This window comes from Drosophila mojavensis, unplaced genomic scaffold, assembly GCF_018153725.1.
Source record: "Drosophila mojavensis isolate 15081-1352.22 unplaced genomic scaffold, ASM1815372v1 contig_74, whole genome shotgun sequence".
NCBI lineage: Eukaryota > Metazoa > Arthropoda > Insecta > Diptera > Drosophilidae > Drosophila > Drosophila mojavensis.
Genome location: NW_025318899.1, coordinates 9,126,397 through 9,142,749, shown reverse-complemented (window position 1 = coordinate 9,142,749; position 16,353 = coordinate 9,126,397). Strand labels below are relative to the sequence as shown.

Below are 16,353 nucleotides of genomic sequence, written 5' to 3'. Positions count from 1 at the left end.
GAATTACCTTGATCGTCGTAGATCAGCCGGAAGGTGTCCGAGTGCAGATGCCCAAAGAACTGGCCCTGTATGACAGACGCATATCTGCGCACCAGCTCCAGATAGCGTTGATTGTTTCGCTCCGTAAAGATCAGCTGGCCATTGTGCTGCGGCCCCATGTTCCGCTCATCAACGCCCGGCGGCATGTGACCCACTATGTAGACCTAATGGGAATATATAGGGCATATACATATATACTAGAGTTCTTAAGCTAAATCAATTGGTAAAAACTTCAGTATCACTCCTTCTCCTGTCGCACTTCCTTCAGCATTATGCAGTTATATGCTATCTCTTTCTGACACTCTAATGTCCTATCTCCTTCCCACACCTTCGAGAATATTTCTGTAATTTAATATTGTCTGCCTACCGTCTCCTGTTTGTCCCTGGACTTGGCCAGCACCTCATCCAACCACAGCCACTGCTGCTCGGCCTGCAGTTGATCCTGCAGCTGATCCTGGATAGACATGGTGCGACTCGAAGCCTTCGGCTCCACGGCGTATTCGGCGGGCCAGCGCAAGCTGTGTGCCGGCTTAACCTCCGTCTCGTAGTCGTATCGCATGAAGTTCGTGTTGAGGGCGACGATGCGTAGGCGGCTTCTGGTCTGCTCGATGGAGTAGTAGCCGCCCAGCTCGAAGGTGACGAGCGCGTCGGTGGGTAGCCAGTGGCGCCAGAGCTCGCCCATTTGCTTGTACTTGTGCAGGCCGCTGCTGCCGTCCTCGTGGCCGAGCACTGGGAAGATGAAGGGCGAGGAGAAGCTGCGTCCCAGCAGCTCTGTGATGTTGCGCAAGGTTTCGAGCTGCTTCTGTTCGGAGAGGGCCTGGGCGGAGTGCGAGAGTGCATCGCCCGTCCACAGGACAAACTCCACGTTGTCGCCCTGCTTGGCCTTCATGGTCTTCACCGCCGACTCGACCAGGCTCCAGGGACTGTCGCAATTGTAGTGGCCGAAGGGGCCCGGCGACTCCGTTGCCGTCTCCTGCCGCCCGCCAGCGGGGGAGGCGGCCGTGTGCGGCAGTTGCCAGCAGCTCTTGTATATGTCGCCCTGCGTGGAGTAAAATGTGTCCAGATGCAGGTCGCTGATGTGCCAGAAGTAGCCTGCGAATGCAGAGTGGAGAAATTGAGAAACTCTGAGGATTAAAGGAGCAGCCCATTGGGCAAACCCTGGGCGGGAAATGCCGGTCGGCCGGCTGGCTGTAAAAACCCTTGCATACATATAGTTGGCCTGGCCGATCGACTGACCTGACAGCCCTGGTTCAGCTACCTGGCCGAGAGGTCAAGAAGTCACTTGATAGACAATGCGAGCCATTGAGTTGATCGGCGCCAGAGCCAGCAAATCAGTTAGCGTTGGCATGCGCACTGATCAATTTGTAAGCGAGAGCGTGAGTCGAGCTGAGAGTCAGGGAGACACAGGAACTAGGATACATAACCGCCCGGTTATAGAGAGAGAGCGAGTCCGGCGATTGGGATTTGTATGAGAGCAAGATGAGTTTGCGCTTCAATTTGGCGCTTCTGCTGATGCTGGCCCTGCTGACGCAGTTGGTCGACGGCAGGAGGAAGCTATGTGGCGATGCACTCAACGAGGCCCTTGACCTGATATGTGTTAATGGATTTTCACACAGAATCAAGCGCGATTGTAAGTACCAAAGCCATTCAATCAAATATCAATTCAGCTACTCAATGCCAGCTTTAAAGCGGACCGAAGCCGACTGCTGCTGGTACTGAGGCAACAACTGGACACCGGCGAGCAGCCCCAGGCCCCGGCGGAGCGGTTCAATGGGGCCGGCGTGGAGCGGGTGCTGAGACGTTCGCGGCGCAGAATAACGCACAAATGCTGCTGGGATGGATGCACCTACGACGACATTCGGGAGTACTGCGCCTAGCCCAAAGGAATCGACTTGATGATGACGATGGCAACACTGATGATGGCGACACTGACGATGGCAACACTGATGATGGCAACAATGATGATGACGATTTAACTGACAAAGCAAAACCAAAAATTTCACTCAACTACATTTAACCCCCTCTAAAACAAAACAAAAATATATTCTTAATTAAATTCGCAATGTTTTATTGTAATATTTCATGGAAGCAATAAAGTTACTCGATAGCAATAGCAACAAACAAAAGGCATCTTTTGGCCCAAAGACTACCTCCAGCCAGGCATTGGACCACACGCTGCGCGGCAACAGCTCCCTCCCCCATCCCCAACGAGCCCAGTCCACAGAAATTTCCACGTCAATGGGAATGATGCTATGCCCTTGCATTCTCGGAACAATAATGAAAATTTTGAATTTTTAATTAGATGACGTTGTTATTTTAATAGAACAACAAGTAGCAAATGGGGTTACGACGACCCCTCTATACTCTAAAATTGCTAAATTGAAGACATTCCGACAGAAAATAAACGAATTTGTATGTGCTAAATATAGAAACACAGAGATAACAGCGCGAGTGGCGCTCATTAACATAGCAGACTGCCTTAACAGACAACTGTTAGCTGCAGCACTGTCTTCTGTTAGCTGCAGCTGTTTGATATGTTATAATGGCTGTTCACTTAACAGCGCGCTGTTAAGCCTTTGAATGGGGCAAATATCGAAAGATGCCAATTTGTTTATGTTTGTTAGCTGTATTAGTAGTCCGTAGTGGCCTTAATTTGAGACAAACTTTAGGACCCACTGTTAGAGCATGGGTAAACAACATTATGCGTCATGTGAGTGGAGACAGGGCGTGGCAGGGCAGGCAACACTTCACTTTGTTTTTCAGCAAAATGCGATCTATCTACGCGTAATTATTTTGCACGGCACAACATAAACAAAGACGTCAGCTGATATGAGTGAAAGCATCCCACATAAGGCTACGAGGCTAGTCCCCCCCCCTCAGCGGAACTGACACTTGACCTAACACTGCCTGACAGTGCGAGCTGGGTGGCTGCAGTGGCTCCGCTTAACATATAAAATGCTGCTGTGCCGCCAGCCAGCTACCAGTTCTAGTTGGTTTATATGCGTGGCAGATACGAGCTACTGGAACAGAACAGAAACCCACTAAACACCATGAACTTCCAGTGCTCCAAAATGCAGTGCCTGCTCTGCGGCCTGATGCTCCTCGTGCTGCACGTGGAGGCGATAATGCTGTGCGGCCCCAAACTGGACGAGTTTCTAATCCAAATGTGTAAAAACGGCTTCAACAGCAAGATGAAGCGCGGCTACGGTGAGTAGGCTCTCCCCACATGAACTTCATTCAGTTTATATGGATGCTCTGCAGTCGGACCCAATGCCATTGATGCTGTGAATAGTGACTTGGATTTGGACAACTATGGCGTCTACCCGCATATGAATCTGGACTCGCAGCCTCTGATGCGCGCTCTGATAAGCGAGAGTGCCCACCAATTGCAGATCCGTCGACGTCGATACGGCATCCATGACGAGTGCTGCATGAAGTCCTGCACCTTCAACGAGCTCCTCTCCTACTGCAAGTAACCGACCCAAAACGAAGAAGATGAAGAAGAAGACGATGGAATAATTTTACTCCTGCGAACTTGATATGGACAAGGCACTGCATTCCACTGTGGCTTAGACTAAGACCAACTCCTGTTTGTCAGCTTCTAAATGTTTAAATATATAACTACTAAACGAACTCTAGCTCTATGCGAATATTGTTTCACACATGTAGAGGATATGCTTGTACAATTTATTGCTAAAGGACATATGGCAAATTTAATAATATAAATTTATGCTTCACAATTGAAGAGGGAAACTGTTTGTAATCCAGGCTAGAGTAAATCAACTTGTCGATAGCCCAAGTGGAATTAATTACCCATAAATTATTTTATCGTGAATCGACATAATTTGAATAGATTTGAATTCTCCAAAGTTGCTAAATGAATTGTTCAGGCCTGAAAATAAAGTTATTTATGTTTGAATGCGAATATTTGCTTAGTTGGAATTCTAGAATATGCAAGCATATTATTTGCTTTCACATTGAGGTTAGTTCAGCTGCATTTTTCAAATGAATTTCGTACTCAATGCAAATTCATGGCAAATGCAATTAGAGCCTTGCCTTAGTTTAGCAAATGAAATATCCTTTTTGTTCACTTTAATATCTTTAAGTTCAAAAGTCGACTAGAAATGCTTGAAGAAAGTTTAACTAGTCCAACTCTGAATCACTACACTCTTCTTCTTTTTCTTCTTCTATTAATACTCTCTCTCTCTCTCTAAATACGAAAAACTTCGTTTATCGAATTTTATTTATGCAGTTGGCTTTTATTTTGAAGCGTCTATAATATTAATACAATATGTGGCGGGCACAAGGTAGGGTAGAGTTTCAAGGTACTGTGATCGCGGTGTTTTTGTGTGGGTGGTAGAGCCTGGCTAGCCTAGCAATCTAGACGGCGCAGTAGGCGTTCAGCTCGGAGAGCTTACACGACCTTCTGCAGCACTCGTCGACGATGCCCTCCCGGGTGCGGCGCCTGGTGGAGGTCAGGGAGTTGAGCACGTTGTCCTGGTAGATGTTGCGCAGTCGGCCATTGGTCATGGGATACGAGAGCAGCTCGGCGGAGTTGGAGGGCAGCTCCTTCTCCTCGGTGAACTGAATGGGATCGAGTGGGTCCAGGTCCATGAAAGCTAATGAAAGCCGCGCCATCAAATGGGAACAGTTAATGCCGGCACACAGATGTTGCCCAATCTAGATACTCACGCATGCTACGCTTCTGGATGATGCGATTGAAGCCCCTGGTGCACATCCTGCTCAGCATGTCGTTCAGCCGCACGCTGCACAGTCGCATCTCGTGGTCGGCGCTAACGGCCGCCAGGATGCACAGCACACAGAGGAGGGCCAGAGACAGCGAGGAAATTGACTTGCACATTGTACTGGGATTAGGCTATGCTATGGAACTGATGCTGCTACACTCGCGCTCGCACGCTTATATACCGTAAGCCTCGACACTGTCTGTGATAAGCAGGTGTGGGCGCTGCCCAACTACGTGGATGTCAAATTGTGTTAAAGGTTATTGGGACAAGTTGAGTGCATTTTCGAGTAGCTACTTGCTAAATTCGTTCAATGTCAGCGTTCACTTTTCGTTGGCTTATGCAAATGGCGCCGCTGTCTGGGCGTGGGCGGATGGAGTGAGTGGGCGGTGCTGTGGTGGTGCTTACGTCTTTGTCAGCCAATTAAACAATTTGGGTGCCAAAGGACAACATAAGGTCCTGGCGTATGCGTGCAAAGGCTTGCCTTGCCTGCATTTATGAATATTAAATGAGTTAGTCGGAATACCCTGTAGCCAGCGCTAATTACAAGCGGGCATACACTGTGGCTGCTGCTGCTGGCATACAAAGTGATGCCAGCTTTACGGCACTGCTGCTCTGAGCTCTTAACTAGCTAATACAAATTTGTCTCGCCCATAACACTCCATTGCGATTAACCTTTGCCCACCCCCGCCCCCTTCTGACCATTTTCCGGGAAGAGTTCTCTGCTTGAAACGAGTCTCAATGTTGCGCCACATTCGAGCTACCCATAATCACAAAATTTAATGATGGTTCCTCTGGGGAAACATTTCAAACAGAAAAACAAATGAATAGCAAAAAATTTACTTCCTCCTAAAGCAGATTTCCCCTTTGCATTGAATCTTATATGCGTATGCGAACAGTAAAGTAGTCCCGCTCTGGGTTAAAACTTGAAGCGAGTGCTAGAGCTGGCAATACAAATTCATAGCATACTTTTTGAATGTTGCCGAACATTGCGTAGGTGGAAAGTAGAAGAGCCAATTGCTATCCGAGTGAAGAACGACGAGTTAAGAGGAGAGAAATCGAAGGAATGACGAGCAAAGAAGAGAGACTGCAAAGGTATTTACATAATAGAATAACAATAGAGTTTAGAGTGCTGCAAATGCAAAAGTTTATCTATATATTTTGTTTTGTTAGAGACAGACATAGAGGAGCTGCATTTTTAACAGATTTTTATATATATAGTAACTTGATTTTTGGGCAAATATTCTAGAGTCTAGAGACCCAATCGAGTCTGATATATATACTGCCTGGAATTCAAATATGTCCCAGCTTAAACTTATTGTCTCTCATGGCAAACGCTTAGAGATAGTGTTGCACTGAGACGAGAGACAGGCAGACAATGACATATCGACTCTGTGCGTTGATGGTAAACATGTTGCCCTTTGTGAATGACTCTACTTTTTTACATCGTAGCACAAACACAGTAATACCCTCATACTTATACTACCTAGAGGGTATGTAGGAGAGAGCAGAGCATTATATGGGGCTTTACCTTTAAGTAGATTTCATATCACAACAATAAATGAAGCCTCTCTCCATACCAGGCCAAGGCCAATCTTTGACTGGCATGCATTACACACTAAAATATTACATTTACAGGGTATGTAGGTAGTCAGAGCAGTTGACTTGCTTTCGCCTTCGCCCTATTCTTACTTACCAATGCGGGCGCTGGCCTCATCTGGCAGCCAGAGCAGTGGCAGGAGCGTGGTTAGCAGCCAGCCCAAGCTGAAGCTGGAGCTCGAGCTGGAGCTGGAGCTGGAGCTGGAGCTGTAGCTGAATATGAAGTTAGTCATTTAGCTGCCGTTGCTATTCGACTGTGGGACGTGTGTGGGGACGGTAGGCGTGTGGGGCAGGTAATGGAGCAGGAAGCGGCTGTGTATGTGGGTGTGGAGCAGGAAGTGGAACTGGAAGTGGAAGTGTTTGCTGCGTTGAAATGGAAATTTCTTGCTAACTTTTGCTTTAGCTTTCTGCTGAGCCGTGAAACTTTTCTGCACAGTTTTACTTTTATTCATTAGCTAAATTTGGTGCTGCATAAATAAGTGATTACGATTATGATTACGATAACGAATACGATTATGATTGCGATTAACAAATAGTATATATGTGTGTATGTATGTGAGCATATGCGTATCTGTATGTGCGTGCGCCTCTGTCCGTCTATGTCCTCGACTAGCGACAATAGGCCAAGAGCTCGGACCGAGTGCAGGAGTTGCGACAGCACTCGTCATAGATGCCGCCGCCCTGTCGCCGCAGCCGTCGCGTCTTGATCAACACCTCCGCCCCATAGAGGCTGGACAGGAGGGGGCTCAGCGCAAAGCCCTGGTGTGACGGCTCCAGTCTGAGATCGCGCTCCATTGGTATCGTGTTGTAGCCATTCACACAGACCATGTCCATGGCCTCGTTCAGGGCGGGGCCGCACAGCTTGTGCTTGCCCTCGCGCAGCAGCTGCGCTATGTTGCTGCCGCTGCAGCAGCAGCTGCCCAGAGCGATCAGCAGCAGCAGCAGCAGGCAGAGACGCTGACGTCGGCCTGTGGCAGTTGCATGAGGTGCGTACAACATTATTGCGGACGGCTGTTTGTGAGCGTTTGCCTAAATGCTGCCAGCAGCAGGCGCTATTTATACAAGCCTGCCGCATGCAACAGCAACAGCAGCAGCAACAGCAGCAGCAGCAGCAGCAGGTTCAATGCACTTTTTGGTTGCACAAATATTTGGCAAAGGAGCAAGGAGTGAGCAGTGCGTAAAGCCGAGTCACAGCTAAAGGCAAGCTAAGGCAAACAACAACAGCTCACACCAGTCAGCCAAAGAGAGAGAGTGAGAGTGAGAGGGGGAGAGCTAGAGGTAGGCAAAGATGTTAACGCTAAAAGGCTGCGACTGCTGCTGTCCCCAAGGATTACGTATGCTGCCAATGAGGCAGGCGACAGCCCATGTGGCAGCTTCATTAGCATGCCAAGGGGGGCCGTATGTGTGTGCGTGTGTGTGAGTTGCCTTTGCCAGGTGAAAAGTATGCTTCAGTTGGCTGCTCGAACCGCTGAGAGCGATTGCCAATCGATAGTTGGCACTGCGCTCAGCTCCGCCCGATTGTGGCGCCAATCGGTGGCAACAGTTGGTCGCCAACGTCACAGAGCAAACGGTCGCACTTGCAGTCGGTGTGGTGGAGTTCCCATTGTGTTATTCAAGCGATTCAGCAGCGAGCAGAGTTCAGGAGTCCGCAATATGGTGATCGATATCAAAATGTGCCGCTTTGACAATGTGCCCTGGGGCTTTCGGCTGGTGGGCGGGGCCGACTACGACTATCCGCTGACTGTGGTTAAGGTTAGGCACGCTCATAATAATAATAATAATCACGGCCGATGATCATTAACGTGTGCCACCTGTGCTACCTGTGCCACCGCCGTTGCCACTGCGGCTGCCGCTGCCGCTGCCGCTGCCACGGCCAAAAGTGACCGCAACAAAGGCCAACAGCTTCGCATGCTGCTGTGCATTACAGTTATTGTTGCATTAACTTTTACTCTGTGAATTTGCCGCAAATTAATTGCAAATATTTCAATGTTCGAGCCAATTATGTAACTCTCTGTGCGTGCGTGTGTGTGACTGTGCGTGCGAGTGTGTGTGTTTATTTATTTGAATTTGCATTTGCATTCGCATTTGCATGCTCATTCGTTCGAGGGCTTATTTGCAAAATTTTGTTAATTAAAGTAAACTCAATGCAGACTGCCAATGGCTCTCTATCCGTCCGTTCGTCAGTCCGTCCGTCCGTTCGTCTGTCCGTTCGTCTCTCTGTTTACCTAATCGGCTGGCCGAAATGCATTTTTGTGCTAATGAGCCGCATAATGCGAATGCAATAAATTAAATTCAAATTTTCAAATGCGCCTGCGATTCATCATCAGCAGACGACGAATTAGCAATTGTGTTGAAAGACAACAACAACAACAACGACAACGACAATAGAAACAACAACAATAGCTAAAGCTATAGCAATATTCGCTTATTTGCAAAAATAGCAACAATTAAATTTTTTTTAATTGCCAAACTGCAACAGACATATATATAGATTAATGCTAGCGAGGGCAGCTTGATCGGTTGAGTTATAATATTTAAATGTTTAAATTATAAAAAAAAAAAAAAATATATATATATATATATATAAATATGTTTCCCTTGAACCAAATGTCTTAAATGAAAAAAAAAAAAAAATAAATAAATAATAATAATATTAATAAATAAAAAATAATAATAATATTTTTTTTATAAAGCTAGATATGTTAAATTACTAAAATATATAATATCTTTCCCGTAAAGTTAATATTCAATTTTTTAGACATTGTATTAAATGATGACAAATATATAATATGTTTCCTCTAGAACCAATCCATTTGTACTATTCATTCTACATTCAGTAACTTGATAATATGCCGCAATTTAACGTCTTTAAACTGCATTTTATTTTTTTTATTTTTATTTATTTTTTTTAATTCAAAAGATAAACAAGTCTTTAGGCTAAACATTTAACTTAAGTTCAAGCTGTTCGTCTTGCAGCTAAAACTTATGTAGCTACCTATATTTAAGCAAAACATTTTGCTTAACTGCAACAGAATTTTTGAGCAAACAAAGAGCAAACGAGAAAAAGTTGGCTCAGCTTTGGTTAGTTTTATTTTTTTTATTTTTTTTTTATTTTTATTTTTAATTGAAAAAATTATGCATATGTAAATATATAAATACTTCTTTGTATTTATATATTGACATATGCAAGTATTTATTATAAACAAAAGCCAAACTCACATAGTCTAAAGCATAATCCTAGACAAATATAGATTTATAAACATATCTGTATAATATATCCCACAATTTTATTACCTCCATCTACTTAGCTCTTTAATACTGCTTCTAATTTCATATTCTACTCTGATTTTGCTGTCATAAAACGCATTTTCCAACACTGAAATAACTACATAGCTGCCATAAACAATATGGTGCCTTTCCCTCCTTCTTGGCTTCTTGTTGGTTTCTTAAAGATTGTCAATCTAAAGAAACTTTCAGCCACATTAAACGGATATGAAAAAAGGAAAACAAAAACTTGCTTGGCGCTCTCTTAATTTATAAAGCAGCCCTCCGTGCGGCATGCCACATCGAGTGGCGTATTGTCTTGGCAGCTGCCACGCCCGCGGCCGCTGCCACTGCCGCCCCTCGGAATCGCTTCATCTGATCTGTGTTTTTGTTGACATTTCGCGCGCATTTTATTTATATGCACTTTGCGAGCGACGCCAGATAATTGATTTTGTAACTAAAATTCTTTGTCGCATCTCTCTGTCTCTCTCCCTCTCTCCCTCTCTCCCCTTCTTTCCCTCGCTGGGTGACAGGTCACGGAGGGCAGCATTGCCGAGGAGGCGGGCCTGCGCGTCGAGGATGTGATTGTGCGTATCAATGATACGGCTGCCACGCCCCTCACGCACGACGAGGCCCATCGCCTAATCATGAGCAGCGGAAGCGTGTTTTATTTCGGCGTGCATCGGTAAGTCGAACCATTTGTTCCGTTACAGCCATTTGTCATAGGCCTAGCCCCCATAGCGAACGTGAGGAGGAGGAGGTCTATGCGGGTCCGAAGCGCTTCCCAGTGAGCGCCAGTTCGTTGACCATGTCGCCAACCGCAGCCGCATCCGCAACCACCTCGCCTTTGCCGTCGCTAACGGAAGCCACAAAAGCGTTCACGCCGGAACAGGAACAGGTCGAGGTTGCGCAACTGGAGGCGAATGTGGAGCTGGAATGTCGCAGCGCTGTGACGGAAATGCATTCGCATGCCAGCCAGGACAGCCAGAACAACCAGGCGGAGCAGCAGAACCAGACGGAGGCATCGGCCAGCGTCGACCAGCAGGCAACGAATGGTGGCCTTTATTTGCCCGATTTGCCCGATCGGCCGTGCTCGGCGATGTCAGAGCAGGCGGAAATTAAGCTGGTGGAGGAGGAAATTGCTGCAGTGCTGTCCGGCGAGTCGGAGGTGCTCAAGGAGCACAATGTGCTGGGGTGCGTTGACAGACAGGCAGACATGGATGCTCTTGCGAGCCTTAACCTGTTTCTATCTCATAGCGTTAATTTCTACAGAATCTTTCCCAAGCCGGGCGTCTGCATGACCAGCGACGTGCTGCGCTCCCTCAACGAGGAGGTGACCAAGACCAAGCTAGAGAAGGAGAAGGAGAATCGCAAGTGGTCCACGTTCCTGCAGCGACCGGACCGACCCGTGCCCAAGAGCAAGCAGCAGCTGGAGGCGGAGCGCCGGGCGGCCAATGCCTACAAGGTGAAGATTGTGAAGTCGGCGCCACGCGACAAGTCGCCCATGGTGAGTAGCGTTCCATGCAAAGCACATAGCAAAGAGACACTGAACAGGCCGCAACTTAAGCCTGTGACAGCCGGAAGCCAAGCCAGCCCCAAAGGAAGCCACCCCACCACAACAGGAGCCGGAGCCGGAGCCGGTGGCAGAGCAGGAGCAGGAGCAGGTTGACCCCGTGGATGAGGAGCCATTGCCCACGGACAGCGAAGTCCCGAATTTGGAACAATTGCCAGACAATGGCAACAACGCGACGCCCGAGGAGACGGATGGCGAGCAGTTAGAGAAAACGGATGCGTCCAAAGAGGAGCCCGGACAGCAGACGGCCGACGAGCAACAAACAGCAATTGAGCCTAACGAAGGGGAGGGTCAACAGGCCGTGTCAGAGGGTGAGGCCGAGGGCAGCGGCGAGGGCAGCGGTGAGGCAACTCCGGCCAAAACCGATGAGGAGCTGGCACTGGAAAAACAACTGGCCGATGTGCAAAAACAGCTCGCAGCGCTGTCCTCGCTGCCGTCCACCATACAATCGACCCTGGATGCGGTGACCAAGCAGCTGGCCGAGCTGCTGCCCACATTCAAGCTGCAGCAGCAGCAGCAGCGGGACGAGGAGCAGCCACATGGCCAGCACGAAGGTACTGGCTGGAAAGTTATGGCCGAGGTTACAGTAATTAAATTTTTCTAATGGCACATTTTGCATACTTCCCCAACTACGCGCACACACACACACACACACACACAGGCATGTCGAGCTGTGCGGCCGACAAGGAGCAGCAGCAGCAGCAGGAGGAAGAGGAGCAGCAAGAGCAAAAGCAGGTGCAGCCGGAAGAGACAGCACCTGAAAATAATGAGGATAAATGCGATGCCAATGACCGAGAAGTGGCAGAAATTTCGCTCTCGAATGGCGACAATCGCCAACTAGTGGAGCAGGAGGAGCAGCAGCAGCAGCTCAACGAGGAGCTCAGCTTCAAGAAGCAAAAGGTGAGCGCGAAAACTAAAGTAAAGACTGAAGCATATAGTATATGTAGGGTATATATAATAAGTATATAGAGAGCAGTGTATATATACTTTAATGTAATACATAACATATGAAACTATCCGTCCGTCCGTTCGTTCTGCTGGCTCCTCCATAGACACCTTTTCATATAGCTGCAAACTATGCCAACAGCTTTCCATTATAAATCGAATTAAACGCTTGGGATTTCAGGCCGATTCGATGTTCCTGCATAACTCAATCTAGAGCTTAGAAAATTTTCAAAGTTTTCCAACAAATGCCGCTAAGACTTTGTTTGGCCTTGAGTTGGTCTTAAATTGTTTTCCTTTTCGGTCTGTTTTTGTTAGCCTCATCTTTGTTTCATCTAGTTGCTGGCCAGCTGTGCCTCATCCTTTTGCTTCTTCTTACTTGTTGTCACTGGACTTTTTCCTGGCCATTTCGCGCGCCCAACTCCACAAATCAAATTAACTAAAATGCCTTTTGGTTTTTGTCTTTTTCTACTTGCAGCATAATGTGCGCTTCCAAGTGTAGTTAGCTTAGTTAGCTTAAATCGAGTTTAAATTTTGATAAATTGCCACCGCATACACACTCACATATATATGTATAGAGTATATAGTATATATGTAGTGTATGTAGACATATCAACTGCCAGTTAAATAAATGAGTTCCATGAGCAAATCGAATCAGAGTCTGAGTCGCAGCGCCGGGGCAGAAAAAGGCAGAAACCAAAGACAATTAGTAGGCAGCGTGACAGCCAAACAAACAAAAAAAAAAAAAAGAAGTGAAATGAAAAGAAAAGAAAGAAAGGAATGAAAAACCATGAAGAAAAACCAACGCATATAACCCGAAACGACTGCAAATTTGCACTACCTCAACTCCCCTCTCTCTCTTTCACTTACTCTCACTCTCTCTCTCTCTCTTTCTCTCTCCTACTCTATAAATGAAAATCTCTTAACATCTTCTTTGTATTCCTTTGGGCTGCTGCGTTGCGTTGCCTCGCCTGGCGCGCGCTCTCTCTCTCTCTCTCCCTCTCTCTCTCTACGTGCGTGCGTGTGTGTGTGTGTGTGGGGCATGTTTTTTGGGATGTGATGTGACATGCCAGAAACACAATGTCATTGAGGAGCTGGAGGAGCATTTGGTGCGCAAAAACAATCCCAGACGTTCGAAGCGCGCCTTTGGTCCCCTAACGCCATCATCGGAGCGTCCTCTGGTGCTGCCCGGCGGCAGGCGCTGGTATCGACCCAAGGATGCCTACAATGATGAATTCATTGCCGAAACTCTTAGCGCCCAGGCGGAGCTTATCACTGGCAGCACACTGGGGTGGGTACTCCGGCAGAAACTCTACAATTTTTGTACCTTGTGCTGTTCGCATTCCCAACTCTCTCACGCTCATTCTCAATCTCTGATCAGCATCCGCATCCATCCGCACTGCAATTCACATTGCTTAATGCCGTATTGTGCCTCGGCTGGCATTGGCTTGGCCTTATTGCCATCATAATGCCATATTGCCATGGCCACCGCACTGGCTCAACCCCTTCCCCATTCCACGCCCCACCGCATCGACTCATCTGGCATATACTCTCACTCTCATCTCATATCTCGTCTCTCATCTCTCGTCTCTCATTTTCCATGGCTCGCTTACATCAACGCACAATCGTCCGGCTTCATAATTTTGCGCATTAGCAGCTGCTGCCCCTACGAGAGCCCGTTGCTCGGCTACGATGCCAGGTATTAGTTTGCTAGAGCATGGTGAGCTGGTGACAGCAATTCTATTCTGCATCGCCCCCCTCCCTCTCCCCCTCGGCAACCCATCCCTCCCTCACATTACACAGCCCGCATCCATCAGCTAGCACAAAAGGATGCACTTTCATTAACATTATCATATTGAACGATTGTCTGTTGCCATCTCTCTCGCACTCGCTGTCGCTGTCTCTCTCTCACTCACTCTGTTTAATTTCTGTGTGTGCTTGCCTTAGCTTGTAGTTGATTTGACTTTTCCAGTTTCAGTTGCAGTTCCTCTGGCATTCCAGTTCTTCTGCTACTTTTGCATCTCTTTTGCTGTGCTTTGGCTTTAGTCCTTATATGCATGCTTACGTTTGCTTTTGTCTCGTCTCGTTTCTTTTGCAGATTGCATTTTGGAATCGCTTGTTCAATGGCGAGCACATAACACGCCAGCGCTTCAGGTAAGTTCCAGCTGCAACTTTCGTATGCAACTTTAACTCGCAACTTCGAATGCAACTTTCATTGTTAATAAGTCGAAGAGCCTCTGCTTGCATTCTGTCGGTCCGCCCTAGTCTTGTACTTAACCACTGGGGGCAATGCATTGGCTTCAATTTCGGTAACGACTACGTGTACGTTTACGTTTACACTGTACAGAGGGGTGAACAAACGGGCATATTCGTTCTATAAATTGCCTGCACTTGTGGGTTAGCTAAGGGGAAAGGAAAGAAACTGCTTAGTCAGGCAGCTGTATATATCAAACTTCGCTACAAATAAGTATAGTCCCTGTATATCACAGTTTGACAATCACTGCTTCAGCATTAAAGTCATAGTTAACAGTTTGACAACAGAGAAGAGTTAACATTCAGCAGCACAACTGCACAGATCAATCCATATATATAGCTGCCACGCCCCAAAAATCTATATGTCACAGTTTGACAATCACTGCTTTAGCCTTAGAGTCTTTGTTAACAGAAAAGAGCTCACTTTCTGCAAACTCAAGCGGCTCAACTGCACAGACCAAGTCAAATATATAAGTCACGCCCCCAACACCCACAAATTACAAATACAGTTTGACAGCCACTGCCTTAGCTTTAGAGTCTTTGCCAACAGCCGAAAGCTGCCTGCATCAAGTTGCGAACAGAGCATTCAAGCAGTCGGCTATGGCCGTTTGCAACGCTTGTTTTTTTTCTCGTTTCTGGTTACGTTTTTGCCTCGTTCTCGGTTCGATTCATCGGCCGCAGGGAGCTGCAGAGCCTCAGCGTGGCAAAGGCAGCACACAGGTTAGTTTGTCACATGGTTCATTGCATGGTCCCTGGCCACTGGCGAAGCTCTCTGGCTCAAGAGCTTCAACGTGACCAGCAGCACTTATTAAAATGCACATGCATGTCTGCCATTCCCCCACTTTTCCTCTGGCTTTTGCTCTCTCCCCCCTCACCAGCTTTCTACTCTGTATGTTGTTTAAGCACTTTAGCTTTGATTTGACTTTTCGTAGGGTCAACTTCATGAAGTACCAAAAGCCGGAGCGCAAAATCGACCTCAATCGCAGCGAGGTATATAAAGTCATACATCATCTGGATCGTGCACCTGTCCGTGGCATTGAGGTGCGTGCACCACTCGTGGCAGCCGAATCGGATATACGCCAAGCGTTGCAGTCGTAGAATTCCCATTAAGCAGTTCTGTTCAACCAATGTAATAATATTCTAAGCAGCTCGACAAATATATAGAAAAACTATGAATATGTGCGGGCTTAAGTATTTGCTTGTTGTTGTTGTTGTTTTAGTTGTTGCTGCTGTTGCTAATGTGTTATTACATAATTTGTGAGTGTGTGTGTGTGCGCGTGTTTGTGTTTGTGTGCAGCACGGCGTATGTGTAATATGCCAAGTGTCAAACGGCTGCGAATTGTTATGCATGTTGGCAGCCGCAGGGCGCTTGCTCTTGCAATTTTCTTTTGCATAAACACGCGACACCCACATACACTCTCTGTGTGGGTGTGTGTGTGTGTGTGTGACATGCTTTTGGAATTTGCATATGTTAAAGTAAATGAATTGGGCTGTAAACGAAATGAAACCAAATTGCAAAATGACAGCCAGCAGCACAATATAACAATAAACTCGTATTTATGTAGTTATGAGCACACACACACACACACACTGACACACATGGTATATCAAGTTCAGATTCGAAATGGTTGCCACGTTATGCCGGGTCGAAGGTTGCGCACATTTCACTTGCCCTCGGTCACAGGCACGCATAAGTATGCGGATACTATGGTTATATTCGCGTTAACGCACACGGATACCAAATTATTAGCCATTTGTTTTTTGTGTTTTTTGTTTGTTTTTTTTTTTCTTTTTTTTTTTTTTGCTTCTTTTGCTTTCGTTAAAAGTCGTAAAAACGCGCCAAGTACACGAAAGTTATGATTAGATTACGTTGCGGACTCGCACTTCACCCAGCACTCGGCGACGTGACTTTGATGGCGTCTCGTCCTGAACTGTCACTGT

The 16,353-nt window shown here is 46.9% G+C and overlaps 6 protein-coding genes across 17 annotated transcripts in view; 3 read left to right on the top strand and 3 right to left on the bottom strand.

The window, feature by feature from the left end:
- LOC6581899 (putative uncharacterized protein DDB_G0271606) overlaps nt 1–15,588 on the top strand; it is a 21,145-nt gene extending 5,557 nt beyond the window's left edge. The window contains exons 1-8 of one of the 7 annotated variants that reach the window (XM_032731108.2): nt 7,939–8,132; nt 10,178–10,329; nt 10,377–10,838; nt 10,917–11,151; nt 11,222–11,771; nt 11,879–12,117; nt 13,233–13,450; nt 15,345–15,588. In XM_032731108.2, the coding sequence (XP_032586999.1) occupies nt 8,034–8,132; nt 10,178–10,329; nt 10,377–10,838; nt 10,917–11,151; nt 11,222–11,771; nt 11,879–12,117; nt 13,233–13,450; nt 15,345–15,510 (2,121 nt within the window). In that variant the 5' untranslated portion in view covers nt 7,939–8,033 and the 3' untranslated portion in view covers nt 15,511–15,588. Of the gene's footprint in view, nt 1–7,938; nt 8,133–10,177; nt 10,330–10,376; nt 10,839–10,901; nt 11,152–11,221; nt 11,772–11,878; nt 12,118–12,637; nt 12,912–13,232; nt 13,451–15,344 lie in introns of those variants that run through there. The other 6 variants (XM_032731107.2, XM_044010027.1, XM_044010028.1 and 3 more) reach the window with 6 other exon arrangements.
- Nucleotides 1–16,353, bottom strand: part of LOC6581905 (acid sphingomyelinase-like phosphodiesterase 3b) — a 17,193-nt gene extending 840 nt beyond the window's left edge. The window contains exons 1-4 of one of the 5 annotated variants that reach the window (XM_044010031.1): nt 16,282–16,353; nt 6,478–6,847; nt 407–1,131; nt 8–203 (exon numbers count right to left, since the gene is read on the bottom strand). In XM_044010031.1, the coding sequence (XP_043865966.1) occupies nt 8–203; nt 407–1,131; nt 6,478–6,613 (1,057 nt within the window). In that variant the 5' untranslated portion in view covers nt 6,614–6,847; nt 16,282–16,353. The other 4 variants (XM_044010032.1, XM_044010033.1, XM_032731114.2 and 1 more) reach the window with 4 other exon arrangements.
- Nucleotides 1,354–2,165, top strand: LOC6581904 (probable insulin-like peptide 4). 2 transcript variants are annotated; one of them, XM_032731118.2, is made up of 2 exons: nt 1,354–1,669; nt 1,721–2,165. In XM_032731118.2, exons 1-2 carry the CDS (start codon nt 1,519–1,521, stop codon nt 1,756–1,758), a joined length of 189 nt encoding a protein of 62 aa, XP_032587009.1. In that variant the 5' UTR covers nt 1,354–1,518; the 3' UTR covers nt 1,759–2,165. The 2 variants fall into 2 exon arrangements, with proteins under 2 accessions (XP_032587009.1, XP_002007618.1); XM_002007582.4 differs by having other exon boundaries at nt 1,356–1,669; nt 1,729–2,165.
- On the top strand, nt 3,014–3,677 carry LOC6581903 (probable insulin-like peptide 3). Its single transcript, XM_002007581.4, has 2 exons — nt 3,014–3,246; nt 3,301–3,677. The coding sequence occupies exons 1-2, from the start codon at nt 3,039–3,041 to the stop codon at nt 3,513–3,515; spliced, it is 423 nt and encodes a 140-aa protein (XP_002007617.2). The 5' UTR covers nt 3,014–3,038; the 3' UTR covers nt 3,516–3,677.
- LOC6581902 (probable insulin-like peptide 2) lies at nt 4,265–4,938 on the bottom strand. Its single transcript, XM_002007580.4, has 2 exons — nt 4,732–4,938; nt 4,265–4,658 (listed from the first exon to the last, which is right to left on the bottom strand). The coding sequence occupies exons 1-2, from the start codon at nt 4,898–4,900 to the stop codon at nt 4,420–4,422; spliced, it is 408 nt and encodes a 135-aa protein (XP_002007616.1). The 5' UTR covers nt 4,901–4,938; the 3' UTR covers nt 4,265–4,419.
- Nucleotides 6,779–7,423, bottom strand: LOC6581900 (probable insulin-like peptide 1). The gene has a single exon (XM_032731117.2). The coding sequence runs from the start codon at nt 7,377–7,379 to the stop codon at nt 6,990–6,992; it is 390 nt and encodes a 129-aa protein (XP_032587008.1). The 5' UTR covers nt 7,380–7,423; the 3' UTR covers nt 6,779–6,989.